This window comes from Thamnophis sirtalis, unplaced genomic scaffold (genome assembly GCF_051295495.1).
Source record: "Thamnophis sirtalis isolate CommonGarterSnake01/CBP01778 unplaced genomic scaffold, rThaSir2_p1.2 scaffold_11, whole genome shotgun sequence".
NCBI classification, from domain to species: Eukaryota; Metazoa; Chordata; class Lepidosauria; order Squamata; family Natricidae; genus Thamnophis; species Thamnophis sirtalis.
Window position 1 is genome coordinate 50,803,921 of NW_028261391.1, and position 22,953 is coordinate 50,826,873.

The 22,953-nt window shown below is 41.5% G+C and overlaps 2 protein-coding genes across 2 annotated transcripts in view; one reads left to right on the forward strand and one right to left on the reverse strand.

Moving 5' to 3' along the window:
- LOC148043642 (VPS10 domain-containing receptor SorCS1-like) overlaps positions 1-22,953 on the reverse strand; it is a 596,751-nt gene that overhangs the window by 136,839 nt on the left and 436,959 nt on the right. The window contains exon 6 of the mRNA XM_087726087.1: positions 1,599-1,663. Within this exon, the coding sequence (XP_087582213.1) occupies positions 1,599-1,663 (65 nt within the window). The remainder of the gene's footprint in view (positions 1-1,598; positions 1,664-22,953) is intronic.
- Positions 13,824-14,585, forward strand: LOC148043643 (endogenous retrovirus group K member 24 Gag polyprotein-like). The gene has a single exon (XM_087726039.1). The coding sequence runs from the start codon at positions 13,824-13,826 to the stop codon at positions 14,583-14,585; it is 762 nt and encodes a 253-aa protein (XP_087582165.1).

Below are 22,953 nucleotides of genomic sequence, written 5' to 3' on the forward strand. Positions count from 1 at the left end.
CCTCCCCCAAGGCTATTCATGCCTTTTTTTAAAAAATGGGTACATTTTCGTGAAAAACGGGCCATTTTTGGGAGGTTTGCAGATACCAGAACACATAATTGGACAATGTGACCTTTGTCAATTCTTTAATTATATTGAAAATTTGGGAAATAGTTAGAGCTGGTTTTGTTTTCATGCGTGTCGAAATGGTATACTAATAAAACGGTTATTTGAGAAAGATGCTAATCTCGGAGTGCTGAATTGGTTGGGTTTATTAGTTGGATCATTGACACTATGTACAATATTAATATACTTTTTTTTTTTAATTGACTGGATACTTAGGGAATGAATGGCAGAATGTGACCTAATAAATTACATTCCATCTTAAAGTACATGTGTGTGTGTGTGTTTGTGTGTGTGTTTTAGAGCAGGGGTGTCAAACTGATGGCCTGCAGGCCGAATGCATCATATGTATGCCATGCCTAACCGGGTCTGCAAAGACAAAAACATTGTGATACATCATGTGATATCATGTGACACAATCGAGTTGTAGACACCCATATTATAGACAAATAAAAAAGCACAATTAACAATGACATTTGAAATTCAAAATATTAAAATCTTTACCCAGCTATAATTGAAAAAAGCTAAATAACTCTTCCTGCTAAATTAACCTTCTTAGTTATTTTCATCACCAACTCTGATCTGGAAATTAATTCAATGGAACAATACTTTTTGTCAGAGACATGCTTTTAACAAAAGCTATCCATGAACTAAGGAAAACATCATCAGAATAATCAATATCTGAGCAATATATATAGGATATATAGTGTGAGCATATAAATACAAAAATTAAGCTATTAGGGAAATTGTAGGCTATAGATTAAATGGTCAAAGCTGAAGAGTTTTGAATGAAAGCAAACAATTTATCTTTTCATTAACTTTTCCTAAATCAAAGGAAGAGTAAATTGAAGATTAGAATAAATATAATATTACCCCCCTTCATTCCACTTATTCAAAATTAAGAGCTAGTTTGTTACAGATAAACCAAGAGTCAAAACCTTGAAGATTTTACCTTTTAGCAAATCATATGAAGCCCCACTAGAAAAATATATTATGAATTATGTATGTTTCATTTTATGCCTTTTTGCAGTTTTTCACAAATTGCAAATCTTTCCTACTTCTGTAAATATTGTTTTGCATTTTAGAATGTTATATTGAATTTCTATTTATTTGAAAATGTTTATTACATGATCAGACTGACAATAATCATAAAAGTATCCACTGGATCTTCCTAATGCAATCCTATGTTCAGGTGATAGGAGCCAAGGTGGCGCAGTGGTTAAATGCAGCACTGCAGGCTACTGCTAGATCAGCAGTTCAGCGGTTCAAATCTCACCGGCTCAGGGTTGACTCAGCCTTCCATCCTTCCGAGGTGGGTAAAATGAGGACCCAGATTGTTGGGGGCAATATGCTGACTCTCTGTAAACCGCTTAGAGAGGGCTGAAAGCTCTATGAAGCGGTATATAAGTCTACTGCTATTGCTATTGCTATTGAACGCTAGTAGACTACATAATTATATTCTGATAAAATGATAAAGAGGTAGTCACAGCACTTACGGCCATCCAGTGTTTTTGCCTCCATGTGGAGTATGTCTGGATCTTTGCTGGTACCCATTTTAGACCTGAGAGAAGAAAAACAAACATTGTAATGTTACTAGGAATAAACAAAATATTTAATTAAAAGGAGTTATCTGATCATCTAATATGGAATATTTCAGTGTTCATTCAATCATTCATTCATTCAATCAATCAATCCACTAGAATTCTCTTTGAGGGAGATTGGGGGGGGGTCAGAAATGTGAAAAAAATAAAAAAATACATGAAAATGTCATTTTTAGGACCTCAAGAAACAATTAACCTGCCCAAATTCACCTGGTGAACTCCAATGGCTAAGCAAATAAATGCCTCTAGAATAATACCATATGAGCGATACCATGTAACTATTCCTAGGATATTTTATAACTCCCACTATGGTCCCCAATAGTTAAATTATTTGTCAAACTTCAGCTTCTCAGTAATGCATATCTAGTACCTACACAAATTTAGATGGCTACTAGATTGCCATCAAGAGATACAACCCCTCCTACTTCCCCCCCCCCAAATGGTTGATAGGTCAACCAATTAATCCCTAATTTATTTATTTATTTTTTAAAATCTATTATTGATTACTGATGGTTTGGGGTAAAAATCAGTGGATAGAGCAACTAAAGCATTGTGCCAAGAAAACTATAGTGGCTTGTCTAGGCAGCCACTAGACAGTCAACATTTGAGGTGCCACACTCAAACACACCCACCCACATATATTCAGATAATATATGTATCAATAGCAATAGCAATAGCAATAGCAGTAGACTTATATACCGCTTCATAGGCCTTTCAGGCCTCTCTAAGCGGTTTACAGAGAGTCAGCATATTGCCCCCAACAATCTGGGTCCTCATTTTACCCACCTCGGAAGGATGGAAGGCTGAGTCAACCCTGAGCCGGTGAGATTTGAACCGCTGACCTGCTGATCTAGCAGTAGCCTGCAGTGCTGCATTTAACCACTGCGCCACCTTGGCTCTGGTATCACTTTGTTAAATTTGGTGCACGAGGGCTTCTCTGCCAAAACACTTGTTACAGCTAAGTAATAGGTATCATATAAAAGCCACAATCTAGTTGGGCCAAGCCTTATGGTCATAAGTGTTTTCTGTCTCTGTATTTTCATGTCCTTTGTGTATTCTGAATCCTACAATTATAACACAATTTCCAATAGTTTCGATAAGAACTTATCTGCTTAATTTCCCAGTGCAGTTGATTAATAAAACAGTGAAGGCTGTGCAATGATTTAGAGATGTTAATTCAATTTGTTGTGATATTGTTAGTACCATTTTAATACATTTAGTAAATGCATGTTATAATATACAAATGAAGCTATATTCTGGAGACATCAATGAGGGTAACCAGTTTTCTTAAATAAATAGCTGATACTTTTGGGAAAGTGATTTGAGATATTTCTAATCTACTTTTTAACATGAGAAGTGATCATTTTATGACTAATCAAATACCTTGATCAATTTCATCCTTTTAATGACCAAACCAAGATTTGCATTCTGGTTCCAGGGAAGAAATGGCAAATTGAATGTAACTTCCCTAAGAGGAGAGCTGATGAATTGAATTGTAATTTTAATTTTAATTGATTTGTATGCCGCCCAATCCCGAAGGACTCCACTGATGACTATGGTGGAATGAAGATCTGGTAAATGGATTTACTGTTTGCAATTCTTCTCTGGACAGGGAAAGGTCTGCCATTATAGACAGACTATACTTATACATTATGAAAGAGGAACAAGTTTTACTGGGCAAGACTGAGATCAATCTGAAGTTGGATTAAAAAATGACAAGCTTCAGGAATGATATGGAAACATATGCTACAATGGTTATACAAATAAAACCAGCTGCCATCTTAATAACTCAAAAGAGATGTAAAAATAATAAACCAAAAGAGTGAACTAGATAACTTTTCTACATTGGATTTACAAAAGAGATTTGCTAAGTTTGGAAAAATGTTGTGAGAAGGGACAAGAAAAAAATGAACAAAATTCCAGGATGATATTTGTAGGGATTAAAATTTAGGGATGTTAAAAGCAAGGAATATACAGACAATTTATTTGATCAAAGTTAAAACATATTAACACAGATCTGTGACTAAAAAGCTGTTTGATTATTTTCATCTAATTTCCATGTATTTTGGTGTGCTGAAAACCAATAAAATATTGAAAAAACTCCTAGATGTCATGATTTGCCACAACACGCAAAATTGTCTTCAAATTTATCATTTTTTAAAAATTTTTGGTATTTTTTTATATTATGGGTTTTTAACCAAATTTAAAGTCCAAATTACTATTAATTAATTCACATTAGTGAATTTAAGATATAAAATGCAAAAAAAAACCATTAAAGGGTTTGTCAAAGTTATGTAAAAAATATAGCACTGTAAATCTGATGGTCAGCAATATATACATAAGCTAAGCAAGTTTTAAGTCTGTGCTTCTAATGGTAGAAGGGGTTAATCTTTCCTGAAGAATCCAGTGGGAGGGAGACACAGGGCAGATCTCCGGTCAGTGCAGGGGGTGTGGTCAACACTGTGACATCTCGTGTACAGACACAGAGCTACTGTCTCCTGCATGCCACACTTGTGCACGAATCATCATCATGTTCTTGGTTCACACTTTTTCATCACAATTCATGGTAGCTTGTCATTCTTCAACCATTATGTTATGGCTCTGCAAAAGTGTATTAATTCGCCAGACAGTTTCTGTTTCACCTGTGAATATACAGTGTTGAAGCAACAGCAGAATATTACAGACTTTGTGAAAAAAATATACTTTGCATACTTTGGACTAAAAATTGGAGATCAAGATAAAGTTTGGGCGCCTCATAAAGTGTGCAAACGGTGTGTTGAGGACCTCCGAAACTGGTTCAAGGGTAAGAAAAAATCTTTCTGTTATGGGATTCCTATGGTATGGTGAGAGCAAAAGAACCATAGTGATGACTGTTACTTTTGTTCATGCGATGTGAAAGGGTTCAAATCCAATTGGAAGCATTCCATTTCATACCCCAATCTTCTCTCAGCAATTCATCCCATCTCCCACGGCACAGATATACCAGTACCCAAGCCCCCTGCTACCTTGGAAGAGATACCTAGCTCTGATGAAGGTGAAGTCATACCTGAACCAGATGACGAATCAAGTTCTGACTTTGAAGATGATACAAGACCAAAATTGTTTTCTCAGGAGGAGATGAATGATTTGGTAGGAGACTTGAATCTTCCCAAAGATGTCACTGAGTTACTCGGATCAAGGCTGAAAAGCAGGAATTTATTGTTGCCAGGAGTGTCATCTTCATGGTTCAGACATTGTGAAAAGGAGTTTGTTCCTTACTTTGCCCCGGAAGACAAGTTGGTGTATTGCAATAGCAATAGCAATAGCAGTAGACTTATATACCGCTTCATAGGGCTTTCAGCCCTCTCTAAGCGGTTTACAGAGAGTCAGCATATTGCCCCCAACAATCTGGGTCCTCATTTTACCCACCTCGGAAGGATGGAAGGCTGAGTCAACCCTGAGCCGGTGAGATTTGAACCGCTGAACTGCTGATCTAGCAGTAGCCTGCAGTGCTGCATTTAACCACTGCGCCACCTTGGCTCTAAGGTGCACCATTGCATCGATGTCGAAGTTCTGATGGGTCAATTTAAAATCCAATATGATTCAGAGCAATGGCATCTTTTTATAGATTCTTCAAAAAGAAGTCTCAAAGCAGTTTTACTCCACAAAGGTTTTTACGTTTCCATACCTGTAGGTCATTCCATACACTTGAAGGAAACCTACGAGAACTTGGAATTGGTTCTTCGTCAACTTAAATATGAAGACCATGGTTGGTAAGTGTGTGGGGACTTGAAGGTCTTGGGCAGGCTGCTCGGGCAACAAGCTGGGTATACCAAATACCCTTGTTTTCTGTGTCTATGGGACAGTCGAGACCGACAAAATCACTGGACCAAGAAGAGTTGGCAGCCGAGGTTGCTAACAGTCGGTGAAAAATATGTCCTCCGAGAAACTTTGGTACCTTCCCATAACGTTCTTCTACCACTTCTCCACATAAAATTGGGATTGATGAAGCAATTCGTAAAATCACTTCCAAAAGATGGAGAATGCTTCAAATACTTGGTCACCAAGTTTCCATGCCTGTCGGAGGCAAAATTGAAGGAAGGTGTGTTTGTTGGATCAGACATTAAAAGGCTTATAGTTGATCAAGAGTTTGTCAATATCATGACGGATCCTTCAAAAGAAGGGTGAATTGCATTTAAAGAAGTCATATAGAAATTTTTAGGCAATAACAAAGATCCTCACTACAAAAAGATTGTTGGAAGAATGCTGAAAACATTTCAAGCTTTAGGTTGCCTGATGAGTTTGAAAGTGCATTTCCTCCAGTCCCACCTTAATTACTTTTCTGAAAATTTGGGAGCTGTGAGTAGGGAACAAAGAGTGAGGAACAAGGTGGAGGAACAATTCCACCAAGACATTAAAGAGATGGAAAGGAGATAACAGGGAAAATGGAGCATTTCAATGATGGCAGACTACTGTGGGATGCTTCAGAGAGACATTCCAGATGCTATTCACAAGAGTAAATGCACCAAGAGGAGCCTCACAAGGAAGAAGAATCGAGTTTAGTGTATGTAAGTGAGCTCATTTCAGTTCAAAAAAGGATTTTCATGAAAATATTGTAATAAAACTTTAATTTTATAAGTCTATTTCCATTTATTTTGAGGTATTGCCTTATTTAACATAGTTACCTAAATTGTCAGGAAATGTGATGTCCTATGACAAAATGGAGGTAATTTTCGGATTCAGTGCACCAAAAAACATAAAGATTATGTGCAATAACCAAAACAGCTCTTGGAAATTTTTATTTTATTTTTGCAAACCTGTGTTATGTTTAGTAAACTTTAATGGACATTTGCTAATCAGGACTGAATGATGAGGTTTTAAGGATTTGTTTATAGATAAGAAATTGAATATAGGAAGATGAGATAATTTGCTGTATTTTAAGAGCAGGTGATAATTTATTGAAATTGTTTATGATTGTGATGAAGGGGCAAATTATATATATATATATCTTTACTATACTCGTATAGACTTCCCTTCTTCCTTCCTTCTTAATTTGCATTAGTTTTGTCTCCTTAATTGTAATGTTAAATGAAAGTACTAGTTAAAAATGACTTCTGCTAAAAATACTTTTTTCTCATAAGATAGCTTCTCCTAAAGAAATGCTCATATAATTTTCTACTCACAGTGATTTCTCCTATCTAATGGAGCAGGCTCACAGATTCTGACTCTTAACAATATCTACAGGGTCAGGAAGCAGAGTCTTCTCAGTTGCAGCTCCTGGATTTGAGTTTTAAGAAAGCAATAATAACTTGGCTTTTAAGGAAGATGAGTTCTGGTATATATTGGGAAAGAAAGTATTCAATATATCACTGAGTTTATGGAGCTTCTCAGTCATCTAGGTCATGGTTGTCCCAAAGGAGCTTTTTCAAAATGCAACTGTTTTTCCTTGAAGAAATTTTGCTTCCCATCCAAGAAGCAAAACAGTTTTCAAACTGTCTTTAAGGAAAAACCAAGACAGTCCAGTTGCCTTTTAAATAAGCACCTTTGAGATATCCCCGAGCTATACCTTATTGAAGCCATCATATGTTCAAAATAAGTTCAAAATAAGAGTACATGTATGCATCCTCCTCAAATGAAATTGCAACAAGAAAAAAATATTGTGAGTAAAACATTCTTAGGGACCACAAACATCCATAAATCTCTGAGTTCTAAATATGCATCCTGCAATTACTTAGTTGTCCAATTCATTATATTGTGTAAGGAAATTTTAGCCACACAGTTACTTCATTTCTCAATTTTCTTAAAATTTCATTTTTAATTATATTGCACTTAAGAACCTTTAAAGGCTCCTGGATAGTTTAGGTTAAAGCTCAAAAGTGCATAGCAATGCAGCAATTCCACTTATGCAGTCAACTTTATCTGATTTTTTTTCCTCCAGAAATTGTCTGTGTAGAAGTTCTGAGTTCTGAGAAGTTCTTTCTGAAGTTTCTTGTTTTTATGAAAAAAAAGCCTGAGGATTTACTTGAAAAATAAAACCAACCTTATAAACTCTGGATGTCCTATTTATCTATCTATCTATCTATCTATCTATCTATCTATCTATCTATCTATCTATCTATCTATCTATCTATCTATCTATCTATCTATCTATCTATCTATCTATCTATTTATGGCTTAATTATTTTTATGGTTTCAAAATTACTTTTTTTTATTCAGAAAAAATGCAGAACACAAGGAAAGGCCTATGCAAGATTCAAGCAACCTCTTGATGAAATAATTAAAATGAAAACAACAACAACAAATAATAATAATAGGAACAAGGAAGTTGTTGATTGAAAGTCTATGAACTGTGTTAAAAAATCCAAGAAAATAGGTTGGTTTAGTTTGCTATCTTAAACTGCACCAAGCAGCGAAATGAAAGGGCTGCTTCATTACATAACCGTCAACTCTAAAATGTGTTTTGTATTTATTTTATTTTCTTGGTCTTATATGCTACTCTGATCCATCAGGACCCTGAACATGTTACATTCACTTCTTACAGTATAAAGATTGAAATAGTAAATCAATTTAACAAAATAATATAATTAAGAATTGTTATGTTCTGAGCAGCCGCCAAAACAAGCAGTTTAAGCGGGAAGCAATTCGACACCTGATTGGCTGATCGTTTGACAGCTCCTGTATAAATAGGGAGCTGTCCAATGAGCAGCGGCGGCATTCCTGTTCTAAGCCGGTTCTGAACTGTTAGCCTGTTCTTTGAGGGAATAAACTTGTTAGCCTTTTATTCCTGTCTCTGCCTCAGTCATTCCTGGCTACCCACAGGTCCTTGGTACACACCACTGGCGACGAAGGTGGGATTGCCAAACTGAGGTGCGAGAAGCTGAAGTCACTTGCTGAAGTCCCTCGCTGAGTCACTAGAACCGCGCTTAATTCTACCGCGACGAGACGTCGCTGGCTCTGACAGGAATGGCCACGTTAAACTTCGCGCCATTCAGCTATGGTTCTGAGACATGGGAGTCTTACACGGCTCGGTTTGAGTGTTTTTTGGTCGCGCACGACCTCACCGAGCTGACAGACGAACGGAAATGCGCATTTTTCCTGTCCGTTTGTGGCAAAGACGTTTTCCATATGGCCAGGGCTCTTACAGCCCCGGAGCCTATTAAGGCCGTCCCCTGGCCCGTGTTGCTGGAGAAGCTGACAAGCCATTATGCCCCGTCTCCGTCCAAGATAGCCCGCAGGCATGCTTTTCATCAGCGGAGCCAAGCTGAGGGGGAGTCTGTCAGCACCTACGTTGCTGCACTACGCTCGGCCGCCCTGCACTGTGAGTTCCGAGACCTCGATGAAGCTCTCCTCGACCGCCTAGTGTGTGGCCTCCGAGACCTCAAGCTTCAAAAGCGGTTACTGACAAAAACAGATCTTTCGTTTCAAACCGCCCTTGATGAAGTTCGGGCGTCCGAAATGGCTGAGGCTTCCCTAGCTACCATCGCGAAGGCCCGGTCTGCCACTTCCACGCAGGCTGCCAGCGCTTTTAACACTGTGGCCGGTTCACCAGAATCAGAAAGTGAAGATTCCGATGCGGAAACCCTGGATGAGGACATTAACCGCCTTGAGGAGGCGAACAGAAAGAGCTGGCATCGGCGGAAGGGCAACTCTAAATCTGCATGTAGTGGTTGCGGAGGCAATCACGAAAGAGCTGAGTGCAGATTCAGACAAGCCCTCTGCCAGCGGTGTGGACGAAAAGGCCACATCGCTCGGGTGTGCCGGGCAGCGCAGCCCGTGTCCTCTCCAGAGTCCCAAACCGAGCGGTCTTGGCCACATCGAATAAAGAAAGCTAGAACGGACTGCCATGCAATCCTCCGCAACTCTAATCACGACCTCTCTTGCCACCTGCTGCAAAAGAAGATCCAACTAACTGTGACAATAGAAGGGAAGCCCTGCGAGATGGAGCTCGACACCGGTTCCGCAACATCCATAGTGTCTTGGAGCACAATCAAACGTCTCTTGCCTCAGCTGTCCAAACGCCAATTACAAGACTGTCATTTAACATTAAGGGACTATCAGGGAAACCTGATTCCAGTAAGTGGCACCCGGAAAGTCAGAGTGCAGTTCAAGGGGTTTGACGGCCGGCTACCCCTCATCATAGTCGAGGGAAGACTGCCCAGCCTTCTAGGTCTCGACTGGTTCCAGTCCCTAGGTCTGCAAGTCAGCAGAATACACCACCTTGGCGCAACTGCTCTTGACTGTTTGGTCAACGAATTCCCAGCTGTCTTCGATGGCACCTTAGGCAAATACACAGGAACGCCTGTTTCTTTCAACCTCGACCCATCAGTGCAACCGGTGCGAATGAAGCCACGCCGAGTTTCAATTGTACTCAAGCCGAAAGTGGACGCCGAGCTGGACAAACTCGTAGCTCAGGGCGTCCTCGAGCCAGTGGATCATGCACGATGGGAAACACCCATCGTGCTGCCAATTAAGCCGGACGGCAGCGTGAGGATCTGCGCAGACTACCGCTGCTCGATCAACCGTGCCTTGCCTTCAAATGCGTACCCAGTGCCAGTGGTACAGCACCTCCTACACACTCTGGGCGAGGGGTCAATTTTTGCAAAACTCGACCTTGCACAGGCGTATCAACAACTGGTCGTGGACGACGAAGCAGCTGAGGCACAGACAATCATCACGCACCGGGGCGCATTCCGTTGCCGCAGACTGCAGTTTGGGGTGAGCATCGCCCCTGGACTTTTTCAAAGCTTGATGGAGCAGTTGCTCCACGGACTCCAAGGCGTCGTCCCCTATTTTGACGACGTCCTTGTGTCAGCCACCTCCATGGATGAACTCATGGCCCGTTTGCGCATGGTTCTCCAAAAATTCCAAAAAGTGGGCCTGAAGGTTAAGAGAGACAAATGCCAGGTTGCGGTGTCCCAGATAGAGTTCCTGGGGTTCCTCATTGATGGCAGTGGCATCCACCCCACTGCGGCCAAGACCAAAGCCATCCTTGAGGCCCCTGCACCTACTAATAGAGCTGAATTACAGGTCTTTTTAGGCCTACTCAATTTCTATGCGGTCTTCGTGCCGCATAAAGCCTCTGTCGCGGAGCCACTCCACCACCTCCTAGACTCGGGGGCTGCCTGGGTCTGGGGCCAGCGGGAGGCTTCCGCATTCAGGGCTGTTAAACATCTCCTGATCTCCAACGACGTCCTTGTCCAATACAGCGAGCACTTGCCTTTAGTGCTCGCCTGCGACGCTTCACCCTACGGGGTGGGCGCCGTTCTTTCCCACCAGCTGCCTAGTGGAGCAGAGGTGCCGGTTGCCTATTTTTCCCGCACCCTCTCTGCTTCTGAGCGCAACTACGCACAAATTGATAAGGAGGCCCTCGCTATTGTGGCCGGGATGCGGCGTTTCCATCACTATCTGTACGGCCGCCCCTTCCAAATTGTCACTGACCACAAGCCTTTGCTGGGGTTGCTCGCTGGCGACCGCCCGGCCCTGCAGGTGCTGTCTCCCCGAATGACACGTTGGTCTGTGTTCCTCGCTTCCTACGACTACCTGCTCCTGCACCGACCGGGGAAGCAGATCGCTCACGCCGATGCCCTCAGCCGTTGCCCTTTGCCGGACGCTCCTGAAGACCCTACTGCTGCCGCCCCCGTCTTCCTCATTGACGACCTCAACCTTCCAATTTCTGCCGCCGACATCGCTCGGTTGTCCGCAAGGGATCAGGTAATATCCCGGGCCCTAGATTGGGTTAGGCGAGGGTGGCCCAAGGACCCCGTTGGAAGGAGGTGGGGTGAGGATGGGAGCTTGTGTGGCACTTGGGTCTCAAATCTGGGCTGTCGGCTTTCCAGCCCACAAACTCAGCGTCTTAACCACTAAGCCAGCACATCACCACAGAAGCTAACCAAAATTAATAAACCTCCTCATTCTGTGTGAATTCAGCTGCTAGATTGATAATTGGCATGATATTCAAGTGAACACCTCATTGAATAGATTTCACCTGGAACTCATGTGTTGTCTACTGGGGAAGAAAGTAGTCCCTATAATGTCGAAACTGACATAGCAAATAAAATATAGAGATTGACATAGCAAATAAAATGTGTTATTGGATTTCCAATAAGGCTCTTCTCCTGCAGCAATATAAATTAGTAAACAAATAAATAGTTATCCTCAACTGCAAAAATCTGGAGACTTGTAGAGCCATCGAAGTTAAAAATCTCTGTAGTTCTTTCCTTCCATCTAATATTTTGCTACAGTTTTCTAATTTGGTATGCAAGCAAGAAATAAATAAAATGTAAAAGTATTTCGTTATTTTTCTCTATCCATGGAAAACCATGACCTGACAATCTTTTTTATGTACTGTGTCTCCAAGAACTTGCCTTCATCTCATGCCTGTCCATACTTTGAATAGCATTAAATTTGTTTAGATGTTACTATGTTAAAGTAGCGCTTTGCCATTTAAGTAACCAACAACCTGTGGCAGCTTTACTAAGAGTACAATCTGATATGTTCACCATCTGCATCTATGAAGCAAAGCTAAAAGGCAAGAAGATAGGATTGCACAGCAAAGCAGAATAAGGAAAGCCAGTATTTAAAATCAGGCTATACAAAAGTTGACAATGGGATTAACGTCAGTTTGAAATCTACCCCTGTAAACTGTTGTTCAAGCTATTAGCTGATTCGCCAAGCTAGAAATTGGCTCAGGGACCTGGTAGGTAAAGAATCTGCTATCGTGCCTTGCCAGTTCCCAACTGGGGCTGAAAAAGTGTTGGAATTCATTCCGGGTGTTTGCGTGCAGGGCAGCTTCTGCTGTCTGAAACACACATACACAGGGATGCAAAAACATTGCACCAGAAACATCTTTCTGGCCTAACGGTCATAACTCACTATGCAGCCTCATGTAACAAGAACTATGTGAGCCAGCTACTCCCACACATGCCCTTTCTCCCCCCTATGCTGTGCTATAACTTTCTATTCCCTCTCTCCCCCTCCCAATGCCATGCAGCTTGTAACCTTCTGCTCCCCCTTTGCCCACCCTTTGCCATGATGTGATTTTCTATTGGTTTATTTGTAGAATGCTGTGAACTTTTCATTAGTTTACTTGTGCCATGTGTGATTATACATGCCTTTTGATACGCTCCTTTTTGATGACGCTGTAACTAACTTTTTCTAATAAAAGAGCCCTTCGATGATGATTCGAAGCTTTTTGCTCATCCCAAGGAATTTCGTCTGGTGTTTTCCTTTTGATTAGGCAAGGACACATGAGCAGCCCACCAGTGTGGCGACAACGCCACAACTGGTGACCCCGACGTGATCTTGCTGATCAAGCACGTCGCCTCATATGTCTCATTTGGCACCCCCATTGCTTACCGGCGAAGGAACGCCCCTTGCATACCAGGACCGGCCGTCGCAGACGGAGCATCCTCCCAGAATCGTGAGTTATGGGGGCAGAATTCTCTAAGCCTCAGGTTGCGCACCTCCATGAACTTAGAGAATTGGCCAAAACCTCAATATTAATCTTAAAAAACAATGGGAACTTTCTCCCCATCCCTTTGAAAAAAGATCTTACTAACCTTCTCAGGTACATTTATCAAAATTGTCCCACATATCCTGAGAAGGGCTCAATTCGAATAGCCACTTGGGAAAAATTAGGGAAGTATTTCCATGACCCTCCAAGGGCACCAGGGAAAATACTTTCCACTTGGCGGATCATCATGGAATGTTTAAAAGTTCATGAAAAAGCCATGATGGGGGGACCAGACACCCCCCGCCATATTTGGAAACCTCTTCACTAAATTCACACTTTGAATCCAAGGCTTCCTCCTCCCTTGTATGCATGCCTCTGTCACCCTCAGCCCCTGAAGCTCCTCAGCATTCAGAAACACCACTGGCTTCTTCTGTGATACCCTTTTGTGAGGGTGCCATAGCTGCAGCTGTAAGGGAAGGTTTTCAAAAAGGGAACATCCCTTTAGAGGACGCTTCTGCCTGTTTTCCAATTGAAATGATTCCGGACCCAAACAATCCGGGCCAAAATATTCCAAATTATGTCCCCATCCCTTACAAGGTTCTCAGAGACCTTAAGTCTGCTGTCTCCTCGTATGGGATCACCTCTCCGTATGCACAAGGATGTTTGAAACCACAGCTAATACTTACACTATGACTTTAGAAGACTGGAAACTGTTGTGTGGTATGCTGATGACCCCTTCCCAACTTTCTATTTGGTCGTCTCAATATGCTCATGAAATTCAAAAAGCCATTCACAGGGGTTTACCTGCTCTTGTGACCGATGCCCATTTGTATGGCACAGGTGCCTTTCTCACGGCTCAACAGCAGGTTACCTCTCCAGCGGCTGCTTTTACCATAATTTCTCAAGCAGCCGTGGCAGCCCTGAAAAAGGTGGATGAGGCATCATCCGCCCCCCTTAAATCTTTTTCTAAAATTATACAGGGCTCAAATCAGGCATACTCTGACTTTGTCGATGACCTGCAAAAGGCGTTGGCACGTCAAATTGAAAATGTTGATGCTCAAAATGAATTGCTCATGAAATTGGCTTATGAACATGCTAATTTGGATTGTCAAAAGGTTCTACACCCTCTTGTGAGCAAACCTGATGCCACCATTGCCGACTACCTGAAGGCTTGTCGGGTGGTTGGCACTAACGCCTATAACATGGAAACTTTGACCATGGCCATTCAGGGAGCTTCCCGAAATAATCCAAAATCAGGCAACTGTTTCAATTGTGGGAAGCCTGGCCATTTTCGCTCTCAGTGCCGTGCACCCGGGGGTGGGGCCGCTGTTGCAGGCTCTCGCCCACCGAAGCCAAAAACTGTCTGTCCTCGTTGCAAAAGGGGACTTCATTGGGCAAATCAATGTCGCACAAACCCCATTCCTAAACCTGACTCACAGTCGGGAAACTAATCCTGGGGCATTCAGCCAGCCCCACACAAAAGGCTGCTTCTTATCTTCCTTCTTATTTCAATCTCTTGGCAAGTGAACCTATAGATGCTCCAATGCCTGGCTCTTCCTATTTTCTTCCAGTGATCCCGGCTACCTCTCTTTCATTACCCCTTACGATGCCTCTCTTAGTCTTTCCTCATCATGATTTCATGTCTCAAGGAGTTCTTGCTACTCCCTTTCTTACTGACTCTTCTGATTTCTCTTCTTTTGCTTTGATTTTTATTCCCAATGCATGTTCCCGAGGGATCCCTGGTGGCTACGGCCATTCCGGTACCCCTCGAGACAAACTCAAATGATTACCATGACAGCCATGAAGCCATGGCTATAGAACAAACAATGAAACATGCCCGCCCCTCAACTAAATTTCAAATTAAGGGCCACTTGGTATTTTAGATACCGGAGCGGACGTTTCGGTCATCCGTGAGGAGGAGTGGCCACCTGATTGGCCTACTGAAGCGTCTCCCGCAGTCTGCGGTGTAGGCGGCATCCAAAGGGCAAAAATCAGTAAGCATTGGCTATCAGTTGTTTCTACTGATTTTTCTGTAGTAGCCCATATCAAACCTGTCATTTTGCCCCTTCATATTAATTTGTGGGACCGTGATCTTATGCACCAATTTAATGCCAAACTAATCTTGCAGTAACTGCTTTCTATTTTGTTTGTCATGTCTTCTTCTGCCTTGCTCTCTGATCCTTTGCGACTAACTTTAAAAACTGAAACCCCTGTCTGGGTTGATCAGTGGCCATTAACTCAGGAAAAGCTCAAGGCTTTAACAGAACTAGTGCAGGAACAATTACAAAAAGGACACATTGAGCCCTCCCTGAGTCCCTATAACACTCCTGTGTTTGTTATAAAAAAGAAATCTGGTAAATGGCGTTTTTTGCATGATTTGAGGGCTGTTAATAAAATTCTCCAGCCCATGGGAGCGCTGCAGTGCGGCCTCCCCAATCCAAATTTGATTCCCCAAGAATGCGATCTCATGATCATTGATTAAAAAGATGCCTTTTTTTCTATACCACTCCATGAAAATGATCGCAAACTGTTTGCTTTTACTGTTCCAGAATTTAACAATTCCAAACCTGCTTCTCGCTTTCAATGGACAGTCCTGCCTCAGGGAATGCTCAACAGCCCCACCATGTGTCAATATTTTGTAGATAAAACTTTGCAGCCATATCGGATGGCACACCCTCACTTTTTAATTTACCACTATATGGATGATATCTTAGTAGCGGCATGTGGGCCCCCAGGTACGATTTTAGCAACATTACCTTTTCTGACTAACCTTCTCCATAAAAATGGCCTGCACATAGCTCCAGAAAAACAGCACAACCTTTTTCGTACCTGGGTCATAAGCTTCTGGCTTCTCATGCTGCACCTGCAATGCCAAAATTGAACTTGCCACACACTCCCACATTAGTACAGTTACAGCAATATTTGGGCTCCATTAACTGGGCACGCCCATATATGGGGCTCACAACCCCTCAATTGGCTCCGTTGTTTTCTGCATTAACAATGGGCAAAAACCCTGCAGATGTTATTAAATTAGATGAAACACATCAGCAAGTTTTAAAAGAAGTAAATGAGGCACTTGCTCAAATTTTGGTGGATCGTCTTCAGGATAACACCCCCTTAGCTTTCATCATATGTAACACTCTTGGGCTCCCAACAGGAGCCGTGGTGCAAAAAACTTCAAAATTATTAATTACTGAATGGGTACACTTGTCTCACACCCCAAAATCCACTATTTCTCAGAAACCTGCACTTTTTGCAGCTCTAATTACAAAAGCCCGTGTCAGAACAAAGTTGTTGGCCAGAATTGAACCTTCCACGATTTTTGTCCCTTGTTCTTTATCAACTTGGGAGACTTTATTTGCTGACTCGGAAAACCTTCAATTCGCACTTGCTGACTTCTTTCTTGCCATTTCTTGCCATGCACTTCCCGACCCTAGATTGGCTCTTTTGAAAACTGTTCCCCTGCAATGGCACACTCCATATTCCCCTCTCCCGCTTCCTCAAGCCATGACTATTTTTGCTGACGGAAGCAAAACCGATGGTGCTTGTGCCTGGCAGGAGAATGGTCGGTGGTGCACAAAAATTACACCCCCCCCGCAGACTTCCGCTCAGCATGCGGAGCTTGCTGCCTCTATTTTGGCTTTTTCTACTTTTCCAAATACACCCTTTAACTTGATTTTGGATAGCCTCTATGTAACTCAGATTGTGAAATCAATCTATGAGGCCTATCTTTCTCCCTCATTGGAACCACAATTACTCTCGCTCTTTTTATCTTTGCAAAAGTTAATTTCTGCTCGCACCCATTTTTTCCATGTTTCCCACATTCGAAGCCATCAGCCCTTCCCTGGGCCTCTCCAAGAAGGCAACGATGTGGCTGATGCAGCGGCGGCTGCTGGCAACTCTTTTTTTCTTTTAACCTTGACAGCTCCCACTCCATGGGAAAGCCATTCTTACTTTCATCAGAACAAAAAAGCGCTCATAAAACAATTTGGCCTTACATCGGTGGGGGCATCAGCAATCATTCAACAATGCCCCAATTGCAGTCGGCAAGCACATTCCCTCCCTATGGGAGTTAATCCCAGAGGGACAGAATGTTGCCAAATTTGGCAAATGGATGTGACTCAATATCCATCCTTTGCTCCTTGGAAGTATCTACATGTAATCATAGATACATTCTCTGGCTTCTTGTTTGCTACCCGACAAAGGGGGGAAGCCACAAAACATGTTATCAACCACTGCATTCGAACCTTCGCATCGCTGGGACGCCCAAAAGAGATAAAAACAGACAATGGGCCCACTTACATCAGTGCAGCCTTTGCTGCTTTTTGTAACCAATGGGACATTGTGCACAAATTCGGCATTCCATATAACAGCCAAGGACAGGCAATGGTTGAGCGCGCTAATCAGACTCTTAAGCATGCCCTTGATTGCTACATTGAAACACAGGGGAAAGCGCCCCCTAGCCTCCCAGCTTTGCAAAACATTCTTAATCTTTGTCTCTATACATTAAACTTTTTAAATCTCACCGGTCAGCCACCTTCCTCAGCAGCAACTCGTCATTTCGCAGCTCCACCTTCTGCTGACACTCTTCGACCACCTGTCTACTATCGCTACTTGCCTGACCTGATGTGGCGAGGACCTGCTGACCTGATTACCTGGGGAAGGGGCTACGCTGCAATCCAACTAAAAGACAAGGTTCTTTGGATTCCAGGACAGCACGTAAGACCATATTTGCCCAAACCACCGACACAACCACCTACACAAACACAGAAGCCGCCTGACCATGACCAACCAGCAGGAACCACAGCTTGAGGCTGTCTCTGTCTCTGACCTGGAGAACAGGGCAGAGCACCCTCCACCCTACCACTCTTGGGTGTCGCATGGAACATTAAACAACTGCGTATCTTATCTGCTCAAATGGAAACCCTAGCTAACACCACGATATTTGGGCTACAAGCCCTGCAGGCCGAAGTTGACTCTTTAGCTGGAATTTTAACTCAACATAGATTAGCTCTGGATTACTTGTTAAGCAAGGAAGGAGGCCTATGTGTTTGGTTGAATGCTACCTGTTGTCATTATTTGAACCAGGCTGGAGAAATTGAAACCAGTGTGGAAAAATTACATGATATTGTTCAAACAGACAAACATATAAGGCCTCGGACTCCTTGTGGGATTGGCTGACCTCTTGGCTACCTAATTTTAGCTGGTTGGGAAATACTGTCAAGACCATTATAACCCTTGTTGCTTTGCTGATACTGTTGTGCTGCTGTATTCAATGTGTACCCTCTTTATTAACTATGTGCAAGAATATACTCTCTAGCTTGGCTCCACAGAAGAAAATTCACATGGTCAACCACATGGCGTTACATGAACAGTCAACCCCTTTCATGGGGAAAGATCCCTTCCGCATGCCCAGCAACGAAGAGGGAGACGCTGCCTTTTAAAAACAAAAATATAGGAGATGTTGGAATTCATTCCGGGTGTTTGCGTGCAGGGCAGCTTCTGCTGTCTGAAACACACATACACAGGGATGCAAAAACATTGCACCAGAAACATCTTTCTGGCCTAACGGTCATAACTCACTATGCAGCCTCATGTAACAAGAACTATGTGAGCCAGCTACTCCCACACATGCCCTTTCTCCCCCCTATGCTGTGCTATAACTTTCTATTCCCTCTCTCCCACTCCCAATGCCATGCAGCTTGTAACCTTCTGCTCCCCCTTTGCCCACCCTTTGCCATGATGTGATTTTCTATTGGTTTATTTGTAGAATGCTGTGAACTTTTCATTAGTTTACTTGTGCATGTGTGATTATATATGCCTTTTGATACGCTCCTTTTTGATGACGCTGTAACTAACTTTTTCTAATAAAAGAGCCCTTCGATGATGATTCGAAGCTTTTTGCTCATCCCAAGGAATTTCGTCTGGTGTTTTCCTTTTGATTAGGCAAGGACACATGAGCAGCCCACCAGTGTGGCGACAACGCCGCAAAAAAGATGACTGGCAAAGGGGGAGAGAGGGAAAGGCTAGGCTGATAATAGTTCACTACTGTCAAAATTGCCAATTGTAGCATTAGTTTTCCTACCCTTCAGAAGTGAAAAGCAGTGTTCTCCAGGTGGGAAAATAAGGATACAAAGATAATTTTTGCTGATCTATAAAGAAGAGCCTCAAATACTCCAAGCTCAGAAATTTCATCAGATTTTGAGATCTCAGAGGATTATAATTATTTTTATTTCAGTTTATATTTTGGCTCTCAGCCCATTGGATGAAAGACAAGTAGTGTCCAAGAATGGAAAAGGTTGTCAAAATCATAAATTTATAAAACATTTCTGTGTGAGTTCCTTTGACTAATTAATATGAGGTGGGGGAGAGAACATCCCTTAACTCTTATACTTAGAATCACAAAAAAGTAACTTAGCAAATCCTCTCTTCCCTTGGATGATGATGTATGGATGAAAACATAGTCTTCAATCTCAAAATACAATTAAGGTTTATGGAAATGGTAGGATTCCATATACTAGGATAATTGGTGAACCCAGTTATAGAGGATAGAACCCTTATGGAGAAGAGGAAACTCATTAGTTTGAGAAAACTCAAACTAACTAAATATAATCACAGCATCTGAGAAGTTTTGGTGTGGATAAAAGGATCTCAGCTGCTGGTGTAAAAGCTGAATTGTGAATGTATACATTTTATACTTTGTTCATTCCACCCCACATTCTTCTCTATCAATAATAATGATAACAACAACAGCAACAACAACAACAAATATAATAATAATAATAACAACAACTCCGCCATTGCCGGTCCCAAGCCCGGATGAGAAAGGGGTCAGGTTGGCATCTGGTCCCATAAAAAAAAACACCGCCAACCCATACAATATGGTGAAAAAACCGAATAAGAATTACATACCGCATCGGTCGTCACGCGGGTTAACAAGGGCCGCGGTGGATGTTTGGGTCCCTGGACATCCATCGACAAGTGGGCTACAAGTGGACCAGCCAACAAAATGACAAAAATATAGTGCAGATGAAAACCATGCCATAATGGCCTGTTACTACAACTCAGAGCCAGAAAAAAGAGGATATTTAAAGCGAATGTATGAATTATGGAAACAACAATATCCAGATTCAAATGTTAGTGAACAACGACTAGCAGATCAAAGGCGATTTATTATACAGAATAAAGTGTTTAGTGAAGTTGAACTAGAGGAAATTCAGGCAAATTGCAAAACCAAAAAAACAATATCACAAGCGGAAATAACTGATATTCAAGACACAACTAAAGACATTATAGTAGAACTCCCAGAAGAAGCTCTCGGGGAGGAAATAACACTACCACCACTAGAACCAGTTATCACTGAACCAACTGATGAACTAACTCAAAAACAAAAAGAATTGAAGGATAAGATCATGGAGCATTTTCTGCTTAATGAGGAAAGGCAACGTTTACCATCACTAAAAACTGTGCCTAAGAAAATTTTGGCCCCTATTATGAAAATGGTTAATGCAGTGTTTTCAACAATTGAATCGGGATCCATCTTGGAAATGAACCAGTTAATGTACAGTGCAGCTGTAATAGTCACTAATGAACTAGGCATTAAAATCAAAGTACCTAGTCACACAACAGAAAAAGCATCAAAGCCAAAGTGGAAAATCCCATTAGAACAAAAAGTCAAAAAATTAAGGGCAGATGCTAGTAACTTAAAGAACATGCATGAGCAACGGCTTAAAAACAACAAAATCATAGATCGGCTAATCAGAAGATATAGATTGGATACAAGAAACATCAATGAAGCTGTAGAGATTGTAAAACAGCGGATAACAGCAACAGCTAGAAAAATTGAAAGATATGAAGCACGAATCATCCAATATAAACAAAATCAACAATTTAGATCAGACCAACAGCGTTTTTATCAAAGTCTTAATGTGAATGGTGACACCAAAAGTGAAAAACCAGAAAAACAGGCCACAGTTGAATTCTGGAAAGAATTGTGGGAAAATGCAAAGGACTACAATAAGGAAGCAAAGTGGATACATGACTTTGAGAAAAGCATTGGCAACAAACAAATGCAAGTATTAGAAATAACAACTGAGATGGTCAAAAATCGAGTAAAAAAGATAAAGAATTGGACATCACCTGGAAAGGACCAATTACATGGTTTCTGGCTCAAATATCTGACCAGTTTACATGCAATATTGGCCAGGCAACTGAATGAAATTTTACAAAAGGGCCAAATTGATAAATGGTTGACAACTGGAAAAACATACTTGATTCAAAAAGATGCAACTAAAGGAACAACACCTGAAAACTACAGACCAATAACATGCTTGCCAACAACCTGCAAATTACTCACAGGCATTATTGCAGGTAACATGATGGATTATTTGGAAACAAACAACATCTTGCCAGTAGAGCAAAAAGGCAACAAAAGAAGGAGCAGGGGCACAAAAGATCACCTCCTAATTGATAAAATGATATTAGAAAATTGTAAGAACAGAAAAACGAACTTGAATATGGTCTGGATTGATTACAAAAAGGCATTTGACTCACTGCCACATAGTTGGATCATAAAATGCTTAGAAACAACTGGCATTAGCAAAAATATTACATCCTTTATTGAAAAGGCGATGAAACAATGGAGAACTGAGTTGGCAGTAGGGAATGAGATCTACGGAATGGTTAATATCAAGCGAGGAATTTTCCAGGGTGATTCACTTTCACCTCTTCTCTTCATCATCGCAATGATCCCACTATCAGTAATCTTTAAAAAAATGAAATTAGGCTACCAAACAGCCAAAGAAGCTGAAAAAATTTCGCATTTACTATATATGGATGATTTGAAACTCTATGGAAAGTCAGAAATAGAAATCCAATCATTGATAAACACAGTCCGAGTATTCAGCACCGATATTTCAATGCAGTTTGGCATTGAAAAATATGCCACTGTATCCATAAAAAGGGGCAAAATCACTGCATGTGAGGGAATTGAAATGCCCAATGGCCAACTAATTAAATGCAACGAAAATGAAGCCTACAAATACTTAGGCATTCTGCAGTTGGATAACATCAAACATGGAGAAGTAAAAACTGTTGTCAGTCGAGAGTACACCAACAGAGTTAGGAAAATTTTGAAATCTAAATTGAATGGTGGAAATACAATCAAGGCCATAAATACCTGGGCAATACCAGTTATAAGATACACAGCTGGTATAGTTAACTGGACACAAGCTGATTTGGACATTTTGGACCGAAAAACCAGGAAACTAATGACAATGCACTACAGTTTACATCCACGTGGTGATACTGATAGATTATACTTGCCCCGAAAATCAGGTGGCAGAGGATTATTACAAGTGAAGCAAACAGTTGAAGAAGAAAAACATGCACTGGCTGATTATTTAAAAGAAAGTCAAGAACATCTATTAATCGAAGTAAAGAACAAAAATCTACTGAAGGCCCAACAGACGAAACAAGAATACAGAAAAGATGTGATAAAATCAAGAATGGAGAATTGGCAGAACAAAGCACTGCATGGCCAATTTCTGGAAAAAATAAAAGATAAAGTGGACAGTGAACAAACTTGGTTATGGTTAACAACAGGTACATTAAAGAAAGAAACAGAGTCACTAATCCTGGCTGCGCAAGAACAAGCTATCCGCACAAATGCCATTAAGGCCAAAATAGAAAAATCCTCTGATGATGCCAAATGCAGACTTTGCAAAGAAGCTGATGAAACTGTTGATCACATACTCAGCTGCTGTAAAAAAATCGTGCAGACTGATTATAAATTGCGGCACAATTCAGTAGCACAAATGA

What these genes read in the sequence shown, in the direction of transcription:
- LOC148043643 (XM_087726039.1), top strand. Translation starts at nt 13,824, where the DNA reads ATGACTTTAGAAGACTGGAAACTGTTGTGTGGTATGCTGATGACCCCT.